This window comes from Schistocerca piceifrons, chromosome 11, assembly GCF_021461385.2.
Source record: "Schistocerca piceifrons isolate TAMUIC-IGC-003096 chromosome 11, iqSchPice1.1, whole genome shotgun sequence".
NCBI lineage: Eukaryota > Metazoa > Arthropoda > Insecta > Orthoptera > Acrididae > Schistocerca > Schistocerca piceifrons.
Genome location: NC_060148.1, coordinates 90,757,501 through 90,781,293, shown reverse-complemented (window position 1 = coordinate 90,781,293; position 23,793 = coordinate 90,757,501). Strand labels below are relative to the sequence as shown.

The window sequence follows — 23,793 nt, the reverse complement described above, 5'->3', positions numbered from 1 at the left end:
AGGAGCGTAAAAACTGGACGACTGAACAGTGTAAAAACGTTGTGTGGCGTGACGAATCCCGGTACACAATGTGGCGATCCGGTGGCAGGGTGTGGGTGTGTAGTGCCAACAGTAAAATTCGGAGTCGGTGGTGTTATGATGTGATGGTATTTTTCATGGAGGGGACTTGCACCCCTTGTTGTTTTGTGTGGCACTATTCACAGTACAGACCCATTGATGTTTTAAGCACTTTCTTGCTTCCCACTGTTGAAGATCAATTTGGGGATGGAGATCGCATCTTTCAACACGATCAAGCACCCGTTCATAATGCACGGCCTGGCATAATCTATGGTCTGGCCAGCACAGAGTCCTGACCTGAATCCTACAGAACACCTTCAGGATGTTTTGGAACGTCGACTTCATGCCAGGCCTCACCGACCGACATCGATACCTCTACTCTGTGCAGCACTCCGCGAAGAATGGGCTGCGATTCCCCAAGAAACCTTCCAGCAGCTGATTGAAGTATGCCTGCGAGAATGGAAGCTGTCGTCAAGGCTAAAGGTGGGACAACACCATACTGAAGTCCAGTATTACCGATGTAGGGCGCCACGAACTTGTAAGTCATTTTCAGCCAGGTGTCCGGATACTTTTGATCACATATTGTAGCAGGATATAAGCCAGCCTGATATACATGCTGTTTCAGAAATGTCTCTACAACTTTGAAAATTCATATTAATTCATAGTACCTACAGAGGTGATTGTAGTGTCAATTGGTAGGAAAATACATCAAGTTTTGTCTCTCGTAGCTCGCTAGTGCCGAATCGCACTGTACGGAGCAGTAGAGGCAGTTGCGTTAAAGATGGCTGCCTTCGTTGGACCAGAGAGTGCTAGCTGTGTGTTTTGGTTTGAATAATCGAAGTCGGCGAGCGTTATTTCCTCGACCATTATTTCCCTTTCATGTACGCAAAAGATCCTCCTAGTAAGCCTACAAGATGGTGCAACACCCCACTACCTGGCTGATGTCCGGGATTTTCTCAGTGACCGCTTTCCAAGTCAATGGATTGGTCGCGATTCCCCAAATGCATGGCCCACCACATCCCCCAGACCTCATACCACTCGACATTTTTATGGGGATTCATGAAGGTTATCGTGTTTGTACTACCTGTGCTGGCTTCTCTACCTGGACTTAGAGCAAAAATTTAGGCCGCCACTGATCAAGTTACACCTGCAATGCTACAGCTAGTTTGGGAAGAAATTGACTTCCAAAGGGATGTTAGTTTAAGGTTAAGAAAACTTAATGTGTTCTCCTACAAAGTAACACTAAACTCTGCTCTGCATCTTCTTTCAATAAATTTATATGAGTTTTTAAAGTTGTAAAGCCCTTTTTGAAACAGGCTGTACTTTTCAGTTACCAGATACCATGCAGTAGTTATCTTCATTTGCAGTGAAGTATTTATTTTTCAGTACTTGTTGACGTCTGCAAAGCTTAGCCTAGAAATGCATTTGAGTTTTTTTCTTATGAACAGAGGTAGTGTCTTGTATTTTCAATTCGTTTTCCAGAACCTCAGTTCCCACACGGTGCTAATAGAGTACTTTCATGTACTACTTAGATGTGGATGTAAATGAGTGACTGGAGAATTAATTTTTTACAATCTTTATTGAAAAATTATACAAAATAAATGTAGAGATGTGTTTAAATGTTATAGCAAAAGAATTTTTTGGATTGCATGCTTCATGATAGCATATCTGCAAGCTGCTGCTCTCTGTTCTGCATGGCTAGGTCCAGAGGTATGTGTCCGTGATCATCCCAGGCCCCTCTGTCGGCCCCCACATCGAGCAACACAGCCGCCACCTCTGCGTGGCCCTGCCTCGCTGCATAGTGCAACGGCGTCCGCCGGTAAACGTCCATGGCGTTGGGGTCACCAGAGGAGGCGGCCAGTAGCCGCACCACAGCCGCGTGGCCGCGGTATGCAGCCCAGTGCATGGGTGTGTTCCCCCTGCTGTCTCTGGTTTCGACGTCCGCCCCACCCTCCACCAGACACCTCACCACATCCTCGTGTCCCCTCACTGCCGCCCAGTGCAGGGCAGTCCACATGTCCTCGTCCCTCGCCTCCACATTCGCACCTGCCGCCAGAAGCGCCCTCAGCTCCTCCACCGCCCCCTCCTTAGATGCCTCGATCAGCCTCCTGCCACACTCCTTTCCGGGAAGGCGTCTGCAACAAACAGAAATATTCCCAGAGTTTACTACAAAAACACACTCACCTAATGAAGAAACCCATCACACACAAAAAACTCGAACAGCCCTGAATGCAGATATAATCACCTTAGATAGTAGAAAAGAGTGTCCAACACCGTTTATATTAAGGTACAGAGATTCTGTTCTATCCTACGATCAAAGTCTTCATCCCTTTTCCATTAAAAATTCCCTTATTCAGTCTCTCAAGAAACTGTGCTTCTCCTTGTTATCTGGAAGTCAGTTTATTCGACCTTAAAGCGCTATTGCTAACCAGTCGTTGACCTCTACTTAAACAGATGCTTCATACTACAGATACTAGTTATCTGTGTGTGCAGCAATCCTCCTAAAACTATTGTCGGTAACACGCCAAACAAATCACCTCTCCATGTATTTAAACATTTTCCTTAGAAGGAGCCAAAAGATTTCAGTCCAGTTATTGCCAAATTTCGTAACATAGCCTCCCCATAGCCATAGAAAAAGTTTCTCCTTCACACAAAACATGAATTTGCAGAAACATTAGGAAAAACACCAACAAACAAACAAACACACACACACACACACACGAAAACAAACACACACAAACAAACAGACACACACACACACGAAAACAAAGAAACGCACACACGAAAACAAACAAACGCACACACGAAAACAAACAAACGCACACACGAAAACAAACAAACGCACACACAAAAACAGACAAACGCACACACGAAAACAAACAAACGCACACACGCACATCCAAATCTACTTAGTGTATTCATCTCTCTGTCTCCTACCATTTTTACCCTCCACACTGCCCTCCGATACTAAATGGGTGATTCCTTGATACCTCAGAAGGTGTCCTTCTAACAGATCCCTTCTTCTGGTCGAGCTGTGCCACAAATTCCTCTTCTCCCAATTCTATTTAATACTTCCTCATTAGTTATGTGATCTACCCATCTAATCTTCAGCACTTTTCTGTAACACTGCATTTCGAAAGCTTCTATTCTCTTCCTTTCCAAACTATTTATCGTCCATGTTTCACTTCCATCATGGCTACACTCCATACAAATACTTTCAGAAAACACTTCCTGGCACTTAAATCTATACTCAATGTTAACAAATTTCTCTTTTTCAGAAAAGCTTTCCTTGCCATTGCCAGCCTACATTTTACATCCTCTGTACTTCGACCATCATTTTGCTCCCCAAATAGCAAAACTCATCTACTACTTTTAGTGTCATCTCCTAATCTAGTTCCTCAACATGACCTGATTTGATTCAACTATATTCCATTACAATAGTTTTGGTTTTGTTGATGTTCGTCTTATATCCTCCTTTCAAGACATTGTTCCAAAATACTAAATGCCTAATAGGAGTACTACAGGCAAAAAGTTTTAAGTTAGGAAACAGTTTCACATTTCGTCCAAACGCTCCTGTTTCTCAAGCATGAGATCGAAAACTAGTTATACGGAATTTTTACATTAATTTTGAATCGTTATATTCTTCCATATAATGTGTGTGATGTCCCCATTTCTTCCCCTTTCTCGTTCTCACAAACAATCTTGTCAGTAATTCGATAACTATTGCTACCACCATCAAAACGTATTCTCCGGTGAACTTCACCAATCCTGCTAGAATCACCAGTTCAGTTATCCTACGTTTATTCTCCAGTTAGGTGTTATTACGTGTTCGTACAACGTGTTTTCCGCGCTATTTCGAGAACAGAACTTAAGCGGACGCTAACCGAGGACTGTTCAAGCGGCCCTTAGTAGTGTAGCGACCTGGTAAAAATTTTATTCCAAAATTTCATTTTCTTGGAAACACTGAGGATTAATACGTAACCTTTCTCACCTGTAATTCCCATTAGTCGTTCATCTCCACTCTGGTAGTCTGAATTTATGAATTTCGCAAGTAATTACAACAAAGCTGATCATTCGTAAGGCAGTCACCCACATAACCCGCGACTGGCATTTAACCGTTCGGGTTTATTCGGCTCATCTCGTGTAGCACCGTCCCCTTTTGTATGTGGGACAGTTTTCATTCAAAAATCATTATTCGTTCAGAAATCAACTTAGAATGTGTTCGAAAACCAACAGCGATATGTTTTAAAATCATACAAATAATCGATAGACCGACATGAGCTGGCTGCCAGGTGGTTTGTGAAGCAAGGCTTTCTTTTCTTCAAAATTATGAATTTGGCGCCCTATGAAATTGCCGCCTGGGGCAGATTCTCTGGCTTGCCCACCCTTTCCCCCTAGATCTGGGCCTGCTAACTATGATGGTATTTCATTGTAGACCACAGAAAGCAGACCTGTGTGAAAGTCTAGTTGAAACAGCATAGAACTGTGAGTGAATCAGTCCCTAACATGTGGAATCAGAAGCTTTGGTATGCTTCAGCTACATCTACATGTATACCTTGCAAATCAGTGTGGAGCGCGTGGCAGAGGGTACATCCCAGTGTACCACTTATGGTTTTTCCCATTTCGTTTACGTTTGGAGTTTGAGAAGTCATTTTTAAGCGCGTGTGTGTGTGTGTGTGTGTGTGTGTGTGTGTGTGTGTGTGTGTGTGTGTGTGTCTGTGCGTGTGTGTGTGTGGTGATTAATCTTTTATTCAAGATCCCTACTGCAGTGGTACATAGGAGACTGGAGTATATTCTGAGTATTATAGTTTAAAGCCGGATCTGTAACCTCTGGAAGTAGGCTTCCTCAGGATAGACACAAATTATCCTCAGGAGTCCGCCAATTTAGTTTCACACTTCCCCATAGATGAAACAGACCTGTGACCTTTCATGCTACTGTGCTCTGTATACATTCAACACCTCCCGTTAGCCGTATTAGTATGTGTCCTGCATACTTGAGCCATATTGTAGGATGGGCTGCACAAGTGATTGCAAGAAATCTCCTTTGTAGACTGATTTCATTACCCCAGTATTCTACCAATAAATCTAAGTCTACCACCCACTTGACCCACAACTGAGCCTATGTTATTACAATTCATACCCCCCTACACAGTCCTACTACCACGTCTGTGACTCATTCATATTATATTCATAGATACAGAGATTTCCGTGTGTCAGCCTGCCTGCTTAGCTGGGTGGTACTGTGCTTACCTCCCATTTAAGTGGGCCCGGGTTCGATTCTTGGCCAGGTTGGAGATTTTCTCCGCCCGTGGAGTGGCTGTTGTGTTATCATTTCATCCTCATCACCGGTGTGCAAGTCGCCCAATGTGGCGTCGAATGAAATAAGACTTACACTTGGCGTCCGAAATTCCCTGGAGGGGGCCTCCCGGTCAACGATGCCTTACGCCATTTTCTTTTTGTGTGTCATAATGATATTGGACAGTAACAGGAATGGTAATGATCAGTGAAATTTAATGATGATATCTTACCACATACTCTCATCAATGAGCCGGCAAGGGTGGCCGAGCGGTTCTAGGCGCTACAGTCTGGAACCGCGCGGCCGCTGCAGTCGCAGGTTCGAATCCTGCCTCGGGCATGGATGTGTGTGGTGTCCTTAGGTTAGTTAGGTTTAAGTAGTTCTAAGTACTAGAGGACTGATGACCTTAGAACTTAAGTCCCATAGTGCTCAGAGCCATTTGAACCATTTTTTTCTCATCACTGAAGTGAATTTTCTGGAACCTACTATGCTAATTACTAACTACTAATTAAAGTTAGCAGCTCATTCTCGCCACATCAGTCGGCGTGCGAGAACCCCCCCCCCTCCCCCCACTGCTCCATTCCAACAGATTTTCAGGATGGTGCAGGTACCGGAAGTCTACATTCTCTACACTGGGACATCCATATGAGCTGTTCAGTGCCTCAGTGTTTTGGGCTGTTCGTAGAGTTGGAGGTATACTTGGCAAAGGCCTGGAGACGGAGGAGAATACCTGTTGGATTACATCATGGCCAGACAGATTCTGAAATCAGATACTGAATTGCGAGGAATATGTGGGGGGAGATGTAAACTCTGATGACATTTTTATTGTGATAATGAGTGAACTGAAGCTTAACGAAACCGTCAAGAGGATTCAGTTTGCAAATGAATGGGACTCTGCGGTAGTGAGGAGTAAAACGCGAATCGGAAGTTCAATGAAACTTAAAATAATGCGACAACGAATACCGAAACTAGAAATTCAGTCGAACAAGGGTGGACATCTCTAAAAGCAGAAATCACAGAAGATGGCAGGTACAAGGAAATGAACTGAAGAAATGCTGGCGAATGTGAAGTACGCTGAAATTGATTGACAAAAGAAGAAAATATAACAATATTCACGAAAAGATAAGACAACAGTGGTATAACCCTAGGTCACGATAAATGAAGCAAAATTGATGAAGAAAAAATTAGATGAAACCGAAAAATAAGTAGAAAGGGCAGCTTCAGCACAAAGCAAACTCGAAACACCCTTTTGTGAAATTAGAAGTGAAGGTTTCAACAAATTAATAATTAGAAAGGAATTCCATTAGTACACGCAGAGAAGAGAAAGGATGGATGGAAGTAGTACATTGGACACCTCTATAAGAGGGAGAAACTATTGGATGACATGATGGACGGAGAAATGGAAGACGGATTGGAAACATAACTTTCAGAAAAATATCATCCAGACGCTCCAGAAGCGAGCAAGGACCACTATGTGCGACATGTTTGGCACAATGAGCTAAACAGCTCATTTATAGGAATTACTGACAACAATATACAGAAGAATGGACAAGAAAGCTAAATGTCTAGTAGAGGATAACGCGTTTGGGTTTATAAAGGTAAAACGCCCAGAGAGGTAGATACGACATTGCATTTGATAATGGAGGCAAGAGTTAAAAAGCAAGGAACCTTCATTTTATCTGTCTACATTTAAAAAGCCTTTGACAATGTAAAATGGTGAAACACATACGAAATTCTCAAAAAAACCTAATTATAAGATATAGGGAAAGTCAGGTAATATACAAAATTGTATGCACGATAGTCAACAGGGAAAAATAAGAACGGAAGAAAGAAGTACTGTGATTAAAAAAGCGCAAGACAGGGATGCAGTGGTTCTTCCCAGTTGTTTAAAGTGAACATCAATGATCGATGGTGGAACAGAAGAAAGTTCCAGGAATGGAATTAAAATACTAAGTGAAAGGTTTCCGCTGTTACGATTCGCACAGGATTAGGATTTATAAACGAAGGGAAGAGTGAAGTATTGGCGGTAGGAGAAATAACATTGATGGCAAATTTAACATTAAAATTAGGGGCCACAAAGTAGACGAATTGAGGGCCTTCTACTAACTGGAAGCAAACAGACGTAAGAGACGAAGCAATGTTGTTACAAAAAGTAATGTAGCACAGGAAAATAGGGCATTCATCGAAAAACAAGGCCTCTAGTACCGAACATAAGTCTTAATTTGGGGAAGAAATATCTGAGAATGTATGTTTGGAACACAGTATTGTATTAAAATGCATCACGGATTGTGAGAATGATTGCATTCAAAATGGGGTGCTATAGAAGGACTTTGAAAATTAGGTGAATTCGTAAGAGAGGAACTGTAAGTTCTCTGCAGAATAGCTGAGAACAGCAATATGTGTAAAACAGTGACATGAAAAAGGAATAGGGTGATAGGACTTGTGCGAAGACATCAGCGAATAACTTGCACTGTACTACAGAAAGCTGTAAAGGATAATAAACAGGGGAAGACAGATTGGAATTGTATGGTACTTCAGGGAGCTGTGGAGGGTAAAAACAACAGGGAAAGACGGAGATTTCAATGGAATGAGGGATAAACACAATAGGGAGAGAGAGATTGCAATGGAATGGTACGACAGGGAGATGTTAACGAGAACAACAACAAGATAGAGATTGGAATACATGCGACAAATAACTATGGACGGTGGGTACAAATCACACGCTACAGTAAAGAGACTGAACACTCACCGTCCCAGAAATTCAGGAGGGGAATTCGAAAGTCTAAATTTCTTGCTGAAACAGCCAGAAACATCATCTACAGTGGGTGGAGAATCTGGAATGAGACTGATTGCTACGCCAAACTACGCCAGTGCGACCGGGGTGATCCACACCTTGAGATGGCGAGGTGGAAAAGGCTTCTGATTTTATTCCTGCGCAGTGCATTTCTTGTTACTAGCGGAAATATAACGCGGAATTCTAGCACGCTTGCTCCTCTCTCATTCCAGCGACCCCATATTGCTTCGTTACTCTGTGTTCAAACTTTCCCTTACTGCAGCATTCCAATACCGCGTGATTATTATATATTCATCGCTTTTTATATACGAAGTTAGCTGTTCATTGCTGTCATATACTCGTCCTGTCACTAAACTTTCCACACGTGATGCTGCATTATTGTTGACATCGGTTTGGAGATTGTGATGACAAATCACTGGACTGTTCACAATAACTCACTGTTTGCCCTATCTTCCTATTCATACCTAACCTTTCATGATACAACTCTCTCATCCTGTTCAAATATTCCGTTATTCGTCTTTCACTTCACTGAGCACGACTAAATCTATTGTTGCCAATTACATTTACTTTTTCGATCTTCTACCATCCCTACGACATAATGGTGGTGGTGGTGGTTTGTGTGTGTGTGTGTGTGTGTGTGTGTGTGTGTGTGTGTGTGTGATGAAGAATGTTTGCAATTTATGATACTGTGGAGTGTAAGCCGTTTTATGAGCTTCCTATTAATGCGCATACAGGCGGCGTGAATGCTGAATTCTAAGAGGAATTGATGTTAAGCGTACAACAAAAAAGCATAGTATTAATGTATGATGTGAAATTGTGCCTATACTGGAACAGTTAAATATTTTATTATTATTATTATTGAAATTTTACGCATCTGTAGCGTTTTAAAAGTAAATCAATTAAAGTTTGGGAGGGCAGGGTGTGAAGAAGGCACCAAAAGGGTGTGAAGTATTGGGCAGAGAATGATCTTATGTCATCAGTAACAACAAGAATCTGATGTACATCATTAAGAATAGAAGAGGTGGGAAAAAAAATCAGCCATCGAGTTTCAAACCATAGGTTTATTTCGCCCTTGGTCCAGGTTACGATATTTCTAAAAAATCTTCTTCAGAATAAGTCGGTCCTATAAACGTATACAAACGGTTACAAACTATTTTTACGTATCTAACAAAATATCAATAATCGCGAAATATTTGAAAGGTAAGTGTACTCAATAGTTGCACCACAGGGTGGTAAATTGCATTAGCTGAAGCTGAGCGGCTACTGCCTAATACATAATTGATGTGAAAACGAGAAACATCACATACCATGGCTTAGGGACAGCAGCCAGAATAAATTCAGCGTATGTCAGAATAAATGCACAAATGTATTCGCCCATTGGTAAAGGCTCTTGTCTATATAAAATTATAACGTGAGTCCAAAGGATAAAATATTTGGTAACCTAAGTATTCAGCATGTCAGAGAAAGGTCAACTGTTCACAAGTACAGGCTCAATCGACGACGAAAATATGGGATGCGGAGGGTGCTAAATACATGTGCGTAAGAAGTACGCTTGGATTGCGTTCAGTAACAGCATTTTACATTAAAGTAAGTGTTGTGGACTGACAAGACAGCCAGTCCACAGTGACGGGTAACCGAAATGCACGCTATAAGCTCACGTAGGATGGCGTGGGGTCTGAAACAGGATACGTAATGAATGCTATAAAGAAAAGTACGTAGCTTCTGGAATACTTAACTTTAATCCATCATTTGTATACATCGTTCTTGATGAGACATGCTTCATACGATAACTATCAATTGCTATGGCGCCTTGCTTGGTCGTAGCCATTGACTTAGCTGAAGGCTATTCTAACTACACTCCTGGAAATTGAAATAAGAACACCGTGAATTCATTGTCCCAGGAAGGGGAAACTTTATTGACACATTCCTGGGGTCAGATACATCACATGATCACACTGACAGAACCACAGGCACATAGACACAGGCAACAGAGCATGCACAATGTCGGCACTAGTACAGTGTATATCCACCTTTCGCAGCAATGCAGGCTGCTATTCTCCCATGGAGACGATCGTAGAGATGCTGGATGTAGTCCTGTGGAACGGCTTGCCATGCCATTTCCACCTGGCGCCTCAGTTGGACCAGCGTTCGTGCTGGACGTGCAGACCGCGTGAGACGACGCTTCATCCAGTCCCAAACATGCTCAATGGGGGACAGATCCGGAGATCTTGCTGGCCAGGGTAGTTGACTTACACCTTCTAGAGCACGTTGGGTGGCACGGGGTACATGCGGACGTGCATTGTCCTGTTGGAACAGCAAGTTCCCTTGCCGGTCTAGGAATGGTAGAACGATGGGTTCGATAACGGTTTGGATGTACCGTGCACTATTCAGTGTCCCCTCGACGATCACCAGTGGTGTACGGCCAGTGTAGGAGATCGCTCCCCACACCGTGATGCCGAGTGTTGGCCCTGTGTGCCTCGGTCGTATGCAGTCCTGATTGTGGCGCTCACCTGCACGGCGCCAAACACGCATACGACCATCATTGGCACCAAGGCAGAAGCGACTCTCATCGCTGAAGACGACACGTCTCCATTCGTCCCTCCATTCACGCCTGTCGCGACACCACTGGAGGCGGGCTGCACGATGTTGGGGCGTGAGCGGAAGACGGCCTAACGGTGTGCGGGACCGTAGCCCAGCTTCATGGAGACGGTTGCGAATGGTCCTCGCCGATACCCCGGGAGCAACAGGGTCCCTAATTTGCTGGGAAGTGGCGGTGCGGTCCCCTACGGCACTGCGTAGGATCGTACGGTCTTGGCGTGCATCCGTGCGTCGCTGCGGTCTGGTCCCAGGTCGACGGGCACGTGCACCTCCCGCCGACCACTGGCGACAACATCGATGTACTGTGGAGACCTCACGCCCCACGTGTTGAGCAATTCGGCGGTACGTCCACCCGGCCCTCCGCATGCCCACTATACGCCCTCGCTCAAAGTCCGTCAACTGCACATACGGTTCACGTCCACGCTGTCGCGGCATGCTACCAGTGTTAAAGACTGCGATGGAGCTCCGTATGCCACGGCAAACTGGCTGACACTGACGGCGGCGGTGCACAAATGCTGCGCAGCTAGCGCCATTCGACGGCCAACACCGCGGTTCCTGGTGTGTCCGCTGTGCCGTGCGTGTGATCATTGCTTGTACAGCCCTCTCGCAGTGTCCGGAGCAAGTATGGTGGGTCTGACACACCAGTGTCAATGTGTTCTTTTTTCCATTTCCAGGAGTGTATATTCTCTGCAAATGAGAAAGGCTTGGTCAGTGTAGTCAATAGCAAGTCGTCCGTACAACTGGGGCGAGTGCTAGTACGTCTCTCGAGACGTGCTGTGTGGTTGCGCTCGGTCTGCGATCACTGGCAGTGGCGACACGCGGGTCCGACATGTACTAATGAGCCGCGGCCGATTTAAAGCTACCACCTAGGAAGTGTGGTGTCTGGCGGTGACACCACAGTAAGAATGAAAATTTCCACTACCAGGCTACTAACAAGCGATAAATTTACAGATATACATTACGCATAAAATCTCTAACACATTTGCTGACAGTAGTACTGTATGTAAATTCAGCGTGCAGAAGAGAGTTCTATTTATAAAGCACCACTGTTACAAATACATGGGTAAGGAGCAAAGACAACGTCACTTAAAAGAGAAACTTACGCTTAACACTATGGAAGCTTAAGCAATAGGGAAAAATTGGTATACAGCAGGCGGTATATACTGCGTCTTGCTGGTAGCAATTAACGTAATTTTACATTAAAGCAAAATGACAATCTCTTATAGAAGATTAGTGATAAGCAATACTCTTAGAGGTATGCATTAAATACAAAATTATCTGTGAAACATGTATGCAGCAGAGTGGGACTGCACGTAAATGTCATGTGTAGAAGATAAGAATTCTATTATAAAAAATTGCTTCTGTTTCGGAAAGTGGAGGAAAGAATAAAATGGATAAAGGTACAACATAAAAAAATGAGAATCTTCTGCTTAACTCTACTAATTCAGTTTTTCTTTTCGGAATGCCAACTGTAGGAACATGTGATGAGAAAGCCATGAAAAACGAAACCCAGCGATACGAAATGTCAGTAGCTCAACAATAGAGAAAAAAATATTTTGAAGAAAACGGCGCACATTCGCCGATGTTAGTGGAGATCGGTAAACACGTCTTACGTGTCCGCGAGCGGTATTTTAAAGCCAGCAAGGGAGTATTGCAACAAATAGTTCAAAATGTTACCGTCTCTCTAACAGGATGTTCATAAATTTGAAGTTGTTCTAGTAAATCTAATTTTCAGTCTTATTTTCTTACGTAAAATTACGGTTTCTTCTAATTACCTTGGAGAATGGTGCAAGGTGGCTATTTTTTGATGGCGTTATTGAATGTAATGCATGGACACACTTTTGGACCTGTGTGAACCGGAGATTTATTACGAGGAGGAATGATGACTCAGAACAAAGGCTGGATAGCATACGGACATAAAAAATGTTTTGAAACGAAGAACAAGGTATTATTTGATGAGATAAAAGGTTTATTTTTATTTTTCTAGGCTTGTGTTGTTGGTCCACTTCCCCATCGTCACAGTCTAGTTGTTGATAATTATTCTATTGATTGATCTTCTGACTTAATTTACGGTACCATGGAAGTTAGTAAGTGAATTTTCATATTAGAGTTTATAACTGGTTTCTTTGACAGGTTCCATCCTAATTTCTGTACCCGTTGACATATCAACGCCTGTATGGAGCTAGGGGTATTCATTTCATTGTTAAGTCATGTGTATCATTGGCTCACTCTGTCAAGATTATCAACCCAATTTCCCTGCACCAACTATAGTTAGTTTTAAGCAGGATTTTTTCAGTTGTTGCTGAGTCTTGCTGTGTTGCTGTTTCTGCCAGTACTTCATTTGGCAAGTGAGATTCATAATATGTGATTGTTTCGTTTCCTTTGCGCAATGTAGGTTCTGTCAGTTTCTTTATTTTACCAAAGCCGTACGTCAGTGGAGAAATTTTCGTGTGTTTCAGGTTGCAGTGTTATACAGGTCGACATTACTTTTTTTTATACAGTTACGTTTTTTTTCTTGAACAGTTCGCACTGATAATGTCTACTTAGCGTGGAACTATTGGTTTGCTTATTTATTTGCTTATGAATAAGATCCGTTTTCAGAAACACAGCATTCTCTTCAGTTTCGTGCAAGTGAAGTGGCTTTGAGTGCAGTGGGACATTTAGGCTGTCAGTCCGGGGTTGTAGGTACAATAAAACACACACACACACATAAGTTTCCTCAACAATACACACACACAAATATAGGAGTGGGAAAAACAGGTGAGCATACTATGCTGTCAGAATGAGATTTTCACTCTGCAGTGGATTGTACGCTGATATGAAACTTCCTGGCAGATTAAAACTGTGTGCCGGACCGAGAGTCGAACTCGGGTCCTTTGCCTTTCGCGGGCAAGTGCTCTACCGACTGAGCTACCCAACCACGACTCACACCCGGTCCTCACAGCTTTACTTCTGCCAGTACCTCGTCTCCTACCTTCCAAACTTTACAGAGGCTCTCCTGCGAACCTTGCAGAACTAGCACTCCTGGAAGAAAGGATATTGCAGAGATGTGGTTTAGCCACAGCCTGGGGATGTTCCCGGAATGAGATCCTTTCTTTCAGGAGTGCTAGTTCTGCAAGGTTCGGAGGAGAGCCTCTGTAAAGTTTGGAAGGTAGGAGACGAGGTACTGGCAGAAGTAAAGCTGTGAGGACCGGGTGTGAGTCGTGCTCGGGTAGCTCAGTCGGTAGAGCACTTGCCCATGAAAGGCATAGTTCCCGGGTTCGAGTCTCGGTCCGGCACACAGTTTTAATCTGCCAGGAAGTTTGATGTTACGCCGTGCTTACCTGTATTCTGCCGACGGCTCACCGAGCAGCCGACTCACTTCGGCCACTTCATCGGGGTGGTTGAGGACTGCATCGGCCCAGCCCTGTGTGGCTAACACCTGCAAGTCGGCCTTTATGAAGGCGACAGCGGCCTCCGCGAGGCTGAGACACGAGTGACCGACTGCCAGCACCGCTGTGGCTGCCGCGTTCTCCACTGTCAGCTGAGCGGCCAGCTCCCGCTCACAGTCTCCCTTCAGCCCCGGGACACAGTCGGTGTCCGCAGCTGCCAGTAGGGCGGCCATACTGGACAGCCGGGGGGCCTGGAAGGAATACACGTAGACCGGCAGCTCCTGGAGTGCCGGACCCTCCACGCCGGGGACCGTGACCTCTCCGCCGCTGGCCTCCAGTCTGTCGTGCCGGAACGTGGAGGCCAACACGGGGCTCCCGCCTGCCTGGAGGCGCGCGTCGCCTGCCACCGGCGCCACCTGCTCACTGTCCCCCCTGCCTGCGGCCGCAGCCTCCTGCATCTCTTTGGCAGCTGCCATTGTGGACAGTTCTGAAACTAAATTAGAATCGTATTAATACTGTCAGCTGCCGACGGGCGTTGATATATATCGACGGGGACAGGTGAAAATGTGTGCCCCGACCGGGACTCGAACTTGGGATCTCCTGCTTACATGGCACATGCTCTATCCATCCTTTTTTTGTGATTGATATGTGTAATCACACCTCCATACTTATCAAGAAGGACACTTACTTGTCAATCACATCGCGATTACGGGCAGCGTGGGGTTCACGCCTGAGCCTCAGCACGTGCGCTAGCAGCGCATGTCGGGTGTTTCAAGCGTCAACTTCGCGTCTTAATATCTCGAGATGTAATGGGAATATTGCGATGCAATCAACGCCATTGTGTATGTGCTTTGTCATGCTATGGATTGCTGAAGAAAAAATATAGGAGGTCCATTTAAAAAAACATAAGTTTGTGTTAAAAACACATGTGCTTTCGTTTTAGAATGCTTCCAAATATGTACATTCATGGGCCCCAGCCCTACATTGATACCGGTGAAAGTCGTTTTCCAATAGCTGTTATTGTTCCAGAAATATTTTGGGTGGACAAGATAGCTGAGACAAACCGCTGCAAGAGCAAGATGACGGGTAGGGCAGGGGTCAACACCCGAAGCCTAACCATCACCAGGAAGAGGATGTAGTGGGTTGGTCTACGTTGTTTTATTTATTTATTTTTTTAATTTTTCTTTTTTTTAAATTTTTTTGTAACATTTTTAATTTTTTTGTATTTATGGATTTATTTTGGTTTCATTACAAAAAGGATCCTACAACCGCCGTAGTTGAGCGTCCGAGTCGTCTTCTCGTCTATTGGGAGGGGTTCCCCCGTAATCCGTCTGTAGAGGATCAATATGCTCCAGGATTCTTCTTCATTTTCAGCGTCTCATACCCGGAACGCCCCAGTGAGCAGGAGGATCCGCAAATAATGAACCTAAATAATTTGCGAAACGGGTTCTGTACTTCGGGTGGGGGCTGAAAGCTGCACATGTCGTCATCAATAGGGATCAAAAGTCGAGTGGGCCTTTGGGAGCTTCGCAAAACATGTAGTAAAGGGCCACGCCTTTTAGCCATCTAACGGCGTTCGTCCTGGTTGATGGAAAGTGTACGCCGTCGGGGCGCAGTGTATCAACCGGGGAGACAGACTCCGGCAATCGCCGCAAGAGCAATGCCAGCATGCGCTGCGTCAGTAGCCAGCACTCGCTGGTCGCGGCACAAGTCAGACGGTGTGTGATCCATCTGAGCCACCGAGGGCACACAGGATAGAGCGACTGCAGGGACCATCTCGCCCACGCCTCCCGCGAGACCCACATTCTCACCTTGTATTTCCACACTACGTACGTAGCGACCCACCCCAACACGCTCATTACTCGTGGAAGACATTTTTACCAAGTCCCGTAAGAGTTCGGGGAATATGTGTGCATCCGCACAGAAGAAGAAGGTCATGGACAGTATTTGCCACAACTATATATTTATATGGATATGGTGTCTGTTCTTTCGGACATGTCCGATAGAATATGGTTCTAAAAAGACAAAGGTCCCGAGTTCGAGTCTCGGTCCGGCACACAATTTTAATCTGACAGGAAGTTTCATATCAGCGCACACTCCGCTGCAGAGTGAAAATCTCATTCTGGAATATGATTCTAATTTCGTTCTAGGTGGCTGCAGGTCATCAATGGTGTCTGTCCGAAAGAACAGATACCATGTCCATAAAAGTATATAGTTCTGAAACAAGTCGTCAGTGAACAGGGCTTTGCCCTTATGCAGTACCCTCAGGCGCACGTAGACCTGTGACAAGCAACAAACAGTTGGCAAATGTAACCCGTTACCAAGTAAGTTACAACACTGTGTTATGCTTCTGTTTTAGGCAGATGCCACAGGTGTACAGCTACAGACAGCTACAGATGTTGAACAACACATTATCAGCTGTTGCGCAAGAGTAAAAGTAGGCCTACACGTTAACACCCTAACTTTTGACACCTAGCGGATTTATTGGTTAGTTTTCTTCGAATGCTGTTAAATGTAATCTTTGGTAATCTGAAATACGTCGCACTGAATCTATTGTGCTGTGTTGGTAAAATCTGGCATCAGGGTCGCGAGCACACCATCGGTTGGGCCCGTTTTAAGGAGCTTTTGCTCCAAATACATACAGAGTCGATAAACAATGTGCACAGTTCATGGCATGCACAGCTAGCCTTTACCATACAAGTTTGCGTCAATGCCACCAGGTGCTAGCAGATTTCTTAGATATTCCAATTCACTCACTATATAGAAAAGTTAGATCGGACATCAGTATGTGATATTTATACTGACAGAAAAACGTATTTTGTGGCATTCTGAGTAAGTTTTGGATTGCATCATACAGTAATCAATTGTGGCGCCGAGAACCTTAAAGCATACCATCGTCGATTGTGACAATCTAGCATTTATTTACGCTTCTGTTTGTAGACCCCCGTCGCCAGTTCAGTGAAGGCCTCGTCGCTATTGCTGTGGAGGCCCAGCTGCCACCGCTGTTACGGCAGGCCGAGCTCGTGGGCTCACGGAACAGCCCATGGTGCAGAACACTGGTAAGACAATTCCTCCCTCCCGCTGTTACGCAGCTATACCCCAGGGTCAGGTAAGAGGACAAGAGAACGAAGGTTCTGCAAATCTCCAACAAATTACACTACTGGCCATTAAAATTGCTACAACACGAAGATGACGTGGTACAGACGCGAAATTTAACCGACAGGAAGAAGATGCTGTGATATGGAAATGATTACCTTTTCAGAACATTCACACAAGGTTGACGCCGGTGGCGACATCTACAACGTGCTCACATGAGGAAAGTTTCCAGCCGATTTCTCATACACAAACAGCAGTTGACCGGCGTTGCCTGGTGAAACGTCGTTGTGATGCCTCGTGTAAGGAGGAGAAATGCGTACCATCACGTTTCCGACTTTGATAAAGATCGGATTGTAGCCTATCGCGATTACGGTTTATCGTGTCGCGACATTGCTGCTTGCGTTGGTCGAGATCCAATGACTGTTAGCAGAATATGGAATCGGTGGGTTCAGGAGGGTAATACGGAACGCCGTGCTGGATCCCGACGGCCTCGTATCACTAGCAGTCGAGATGACAGGAATCTTGTGCACATGGCTATAACGGATCGTGCAGCCACGTCTCGATCCCTCAATCAACAGATGGGGACGTTTTTAAGACAGCAAACATCTGCACGAACAGTTCGACGACGTTTGCAGCAGCACGGACTATCAGCTCGCAGACTGTGGCTGCGGTTACCCCTGAAGCTGCATCACAGACAGGAGCGCCTGCGATGGTATACTCGACGACGAACCTGGGTGCATTAATGGCAAAACGTCATTTTTTCGGATGAATCCAGGTTCTATTTACAGCATCGTGATGTTCGCATCCGTGTTTGGCGACATCGAGGTCAACGCACATTGGAAGCGTGTATTCATCATCGCCATACTGGCGTATCATTCGGCGTCATGGTATAGGGTGCCACTGGTTACACGTCTCGCTCACCTCTTGTTCACATTGACGACACTTTGAACAGTGGACGCTACATTTGAGATGTGTTACGACGCGTGGCTCTACCTCCATTCGATCCCTGCGAAACCCTACATTTCAGCAGGATAATGCACGACCGCATCTTTCATATCCTGTACGGGCCTTTCTGGATACAGAGGTAGTTCGCCGAGCAACTGGCTCGTCACAATACGCCAGTCACTACTCTTGATGAACTGTGGTATCGTGTTGAAGCTGCACGGGCAGCTGTACCTGTACACGCCATTCGAGCTCTGTTTGACTCAATGCCCAGGCGTATCAAGGCCGTTATTACGGCCAGAAGTGGTTGTTCTGGGTAGTGATTTCTCAGGATCTATGCACCCAAATTGCGCGAAAATGTAATCACATGTCAGTTCTAGTATAATATATTTGTCCAATGAATACCTGTCTATCATCTGCATTTCTTCTTGGTGTAGCAATTTTAATGGCAAGTAGTGTAGTAACAAAGTCACACAAATGAGTTAAAAACGTTTAATTACGTTTGTGACTTGTTGAATGATTAAATCTGCAACACTGCTTGTAATAAAACACAATAAAAGTCCCTCAATGGCTAAGAGAAAATAATTGTAGGTAAACTTCAAATGTAATTTACGATAATTGTCTGCTCAATTCTAAGACTTCACTAAACGATGTTCCCTGTCTAGGCCAGCCCTGGGCGATGATCTGTAACCACGTGGGTCAGACCTGCCCTTCTGAGTGGGCTTCTGTCCCTTGTCTGGTCATTGGCGGACTGTTCTCGGGCGGTAACTGGCAGACGTCGCCCGTGGCGGTGGTGGGATTCGCGCAAATGGAGAGTCTCTACGGCACAGGCTGCAGGTCGCATCTTTGCCCCTGTGGTGCTTTGGCCCTGGCTGTGTATTGTTCGGACGACACAGCACTTCTGACATCTGTTGATCTTACGGCGGGTCTGTTGTATCTGTACTGTAAGCCCACATTGTACGTACATATTAACATTCCGATAAAGCTGTCTCACTGGTTCCTCACTAAAATTTGGGATCGAAGACGGTGTACTTTTGGCCTTTATGGTTGTCAGCACCTCATTTGTATTCTAGTCAAGTGACCTTGTTGGTAGATCGTACTACCTGAACTTACTGATGTCCGCAAATGGCAGTTTGTGTCTGGAGTTGGTTGCTTCCTGTGCAGGAATCAGCTTTCCTGTGCAGTGTCGACCTGAACTCTCTTGAATCTGTTTTAAGTAGTCGAGGAAAGGGAAATTACCGGGAGAAGTTAGCCGCAAAGGAATTAGCACCACCCAGACCAGATCCGTTGCCTGAGAGAGTGACGAAAACAAATAACCATCACTACAAACGAACATTTAACAAAGAATTGTGTAAGTTCAGTGTAATTTAAGAATGCCTGATTTTCAACCCGGAAGTTAATTCAGTAACTAATACATGTATTGGTGATGTTTTACGGTTGTCTGATAAAATAAAAAATGCACAGAAGCCCCCACTTACACAAAAATGCGAAATGAAGAGTAGTGAAAGCTTAAACATTATTTAGTTCCTCCCACAAATTGCATTTAATTATGTACAAAACAACAAAATTCCACAAAACTTCTCTTTCTTTTTTCGGACAAGATATGCATATTATTATCGTCGAAATCGCCGGCTCAAGTTGAATACGTATGTTGATAAGCGCAACTGCTATGCAGCAGATGCTGTTGAATTGACGCTTTCATATTCATCTGGATTTAAAAATTTGTGAACACCCAGAATGTATACTTACTAAACGCTACTGACAATAGCAAACATTTTTTTTTTTTGCAGGATATGTCAACAGAAGGAGTAGAGATACTATTTCTATAAACTGTAGCTATAGTGCAGTGTCACATGATCACAAAGGTTTCCAAAATGGGCACCTAGCACAATGGAACAAGCCCAGAAGGGTCTATAGCGTTGTGTCACGGAAAGATTCACCTTCCTTATTATTCAATATATTTAGGAAAACGATATTTTACTACTGTAATCTAAACTAGTCTGCTCTTAACAACTAGTCTATGTTGCAGTGCGGGATTTGATAGGCACTGCTAACCGACCTACTGCTGCTGAAGTTTGGGGTTCTACACCTGGAAATGTTACCTCCGGCCAACTGCTCCAGTCCGTCTGCAACTCCTACTCAGCTCACCTGTCGTATACCAAGCGTGCGTACGACGAAATGTTGATCCAGTTATAGAGAATGTGCCCTCCACCAACTAACATACGTTTTAACATTTTGGACCTCCTCTCACATTACCACTGCCCTGGAGATGATACTGGTAAGAGGAAAGTTTTCACTTATATTAAAATCTAATGCTGCCCTAAGGTATACTCAGTTAGTGTAGGAACACAAAGAACGCCGACAGTGCGTGCGTGTGTGTGTGTGTGTGTGTGTGTGTGTGTGTGTCTGTGTGTGTGTGTGTGTGTGTGTGTGTGTGTGCGTGCGTGCGTGTGTGTGTGTGTGTGTGTGTGTGTGTGTGTGTCAGTTTGTCGCACATAGCGCTTGCCACAGAGAATGCTGGTCTGCCCGCCATTCACACCGTAGCAGAGACGCTACCAGTGGAACGACGTCCAAGCTCAGTTTTGTAGGCGTTTGTTCCTCACACGACCTTAAACTATTCAGTAAAAAAATTGATTCTTTGGTATCTTACAGAGGTACTCATCAGTAGGGGGACAAGGGGGGTGGCAGGACACTCTGCATTGTTGCCAAATTTATTCACGATGGCTGCAATGACGTCATCCGAGATGGCGGCATGTAGACCTGGCAACAGCGCATGACGTCATCCAAGATGGCGCATTTTGGTGGGAAAATAGGCCAATTCTGCTACATCCACTAACCCACTCTCCTGAAAAAATTGCGGCAATTTTTAATTTTGGTGGGAAAATAGCCCAATTGGGCTAAGTCCACTAACCTAAGCCTCCAGAAAAAAAATGGCGGAAAGTTTGAATTCCAACAGGATAATGCATGCAAAAAACCGTACTTGTCTTTATTATTATACATTATTATTGGCTATCTTCTATTAACATTCATTATCATTTATTATCATTCATTATCATTTATTATCATTTATAATTACTTATTGTTATTGACCTGCCTCCACTAGAAAATTCCCTCAAAACTCGAATTCCAACACGATAATGGCTGCAAAACCTTACTTTTGTTTATTATTATTCATTATTATTTATTATCATTCATTATCATTTATTATTATTATTATTTATTATTTATGTTAATTTATTATCATTTATTACTATTATTATTATTGGCCTACCTCCACTAACACAGAAAATCGCGCCAAGTTCAATCATTTATTATTATTTATTCAATACACCTCAGTTTGGCGGCAAGAAAGCCATTTCCGTTATAACCATAACAAAAAATCGGTCACAAGTTCAAATTCCAACACGATAATCGATCACACATACCAAATAGGCCACCTCATCGTACTTAGTTTGAATTTTCTCGCAGTCACTTATTGTTTCACTCATAAGCTATCAATTTCGTCAAATAATAATAATAAACTGCACTTCCACTAATCTAAGTCAACTCCTGTGAATTCGTGGGAAATGGGCTGAGGTCTTTATTTCAAACAGTACGGTCATCACCAGTAGTTCTCCAACATCACATCTTCGAGATCGCAGAAGCATCCACCGTGCTCGCTACGAGGTCTGGAGTCCAATTGTGTGTTAGTTCGTATCTCAGCCACCCGAGGACGTCCCCGTGACGTCATTTAAGATGGCGGCAAGAAAGCCAATTGGGTCACGTCCACCAAGTTTGAATTTTCGCGGTCACTTACGGTTCCACCGCTAAATTATTATAATCGCGCCACTTGTACTAACCTAAGTCACCAAGTGGGGAAATGGCTCTTTCTTTCAGGCATTACGGCCATGCAGGTGTGTCCCAACTGACTTCTCCACGCTCACACCACGAACTCCAGAGCGCAGCTGACGTACGCGCGGCCGGCTGAGCCCGCTCCATCGGCAGCTCCCTGGCCGGCTGACGTCAAGCGACCAGCGGTGCCCGCACAGCCCCAGGCCAGCGCGCCAGGTAGGCGGCGAGCGGCGCCTCAGGGTCCAGCCACAAACGGTCAGCCGCGCTCGCCTCAGAGTCCGGCTACGTACGCATCTTTCCGCGCCCGCCAGCACTTAATGCTGGGCAGGATGGAACCTGTCGACCACGTGCTGGACAAAGGACACGTTCAACCCCAAATTTATTTTTCTGAACAAGTTCGAACCTGCCGATACCTACCTCACACAACCGCCCCAGATGTTTGGAAAGTTCTATCACGTGACACGCTAAACGCTATATCGGTCCTAAAGTTCGCAAATTCCCAGCACCGACGGACGGGAACCGACATGCTTGCTTTGTCCAAACCACCCTCACTCCACATACCGCGCCACCAGCACGTATGATGGAGCATGGAGCACAAGGACGCCCTCATCCCCCCTCATCCCCATAAACTTTGCAATTCGAGACCGATAGACAGGAACCGACACGCTCGAACTGGAATGTTTTTTCTACCGAGTTGGAAACTTCCTTGACGTCACAACGCGCCATCGACCACGTGGCTCTGTCGGACAAAGAATGCTCTCACCAAGTTAACTGATCACCCGATTCTCATTATTCAGCCCACATGCTTCGATTATCTAATCCAGGATCTTGGCAAAAACACAAGTCCGTACACATGAGCCATCGCGCGCACCTAGCTTAGTACCTCCGCAAGTGAATGTAACGAAGTCCGCAGGACTATTTAATTAATCTGATCAATTAATTAACCTCTCTGATGCGGAAAACTGCCATGTCCTCCTAGACTTGGAATCAATTTTCGCCACTGCCACACCCACCCGGACGTGAAATGAAATAGTTAAAGTCCCTACCGACCACCACGTCCGACCCATGTTCGTTGCCTAAAATGTACTAATGCTTGCTTCCGTTTACTAACGTGCACTAACCTACATTAACTTATATCACATTCTGTCTATACAAATAAGCCAAACTTCGATTCTGATGGTCAGTTCGTGTTTAGCTACCAAACACAAGAAAATTGTGGCAAACACGTGCTTTGCCTCTCTCACACACCACGAGCGCGAGACCACTCAAAAAAAAAAAAAAAAAAAAAAAAAAAAAAAGGTTCAAATGGCTCTGAGCACTATGAGACTTAACATCTATGGTCATCAGTCCCCTAGAACTTAGAACTACTTCAACCTAACTAACCTAAGGACGTCACAAACCGCCAGTCATCACGAGGCAGAGAAAATCCCTGACCCCGCCGGGAATCGAACCCGGGAACCCGGGCGTGGCGAGACCGCCCACATCACAGTCTGTACCTTTATACTCGCATCGGACATACTCCTCTATAAATATTCTAGCTAAACTACGGCCCTAACACTGTTGTTCAATGCACACGGTCTAGCACATGGCCGGAGCACACCCCCAGTACCTAAACCGAGAACATTGCTCGTCCCATCTTTAGTTAACCGCTGAGAGACGGAGATATGCCGCAATCACATCCCTCGCGCTCTCGTAGCTACTCGCCTCAGCAATTCGATCTAAAAAAAACCTCCAAGTAGAAAAAATAACAACCAACTCGAACTCTCTCATATTCTATATCATCCCACAAATAGTTAACGTACATTTTA

At 44.7% G+C, this 23,793-nt stretch overlaps 1 protein-coding gene across 2 annotated transcripts in view; it reads right to left on the bottom strand.

Moving 5' to 3' along the window:
* Positions 1 to 1,617: 1,617 nt before the first annotated feature.
* LOC124720326 (60 kDa lysophospholipase-like) overlaps positions 1,618 to 23,793 on the bottom strand; it is a 46,777-nt gene continuing 24,601 nt past the window's right edge. Inside the window, exons 2-3 of one of the 2 annotated variants that reach the window (XM_047245636.1) lie at positions 14,069 to 14,609; positions 1,618 to 2,192 (exon numbers count right to left, since the gene is read on the bottom strand). In XM_047245636.1, coding sequence (XP_047101592.1) covers positions 1,712 to 2,192; positions 14,069 to 14,592 — 1,005 coding nt within the window. In that variant the 5' untranslated portion in view covers positions 14,593 to 14,609 and the 3' untranslated portion in view covers positions 1,618 to 1,711. Of the gene's footprint in view, positions 2,193 to 14,068; positions 14,675 to 23,793 lie in introns of those variants that run through there. The other variant, XM_047245637.1, reaches the window with a different exon arrangement.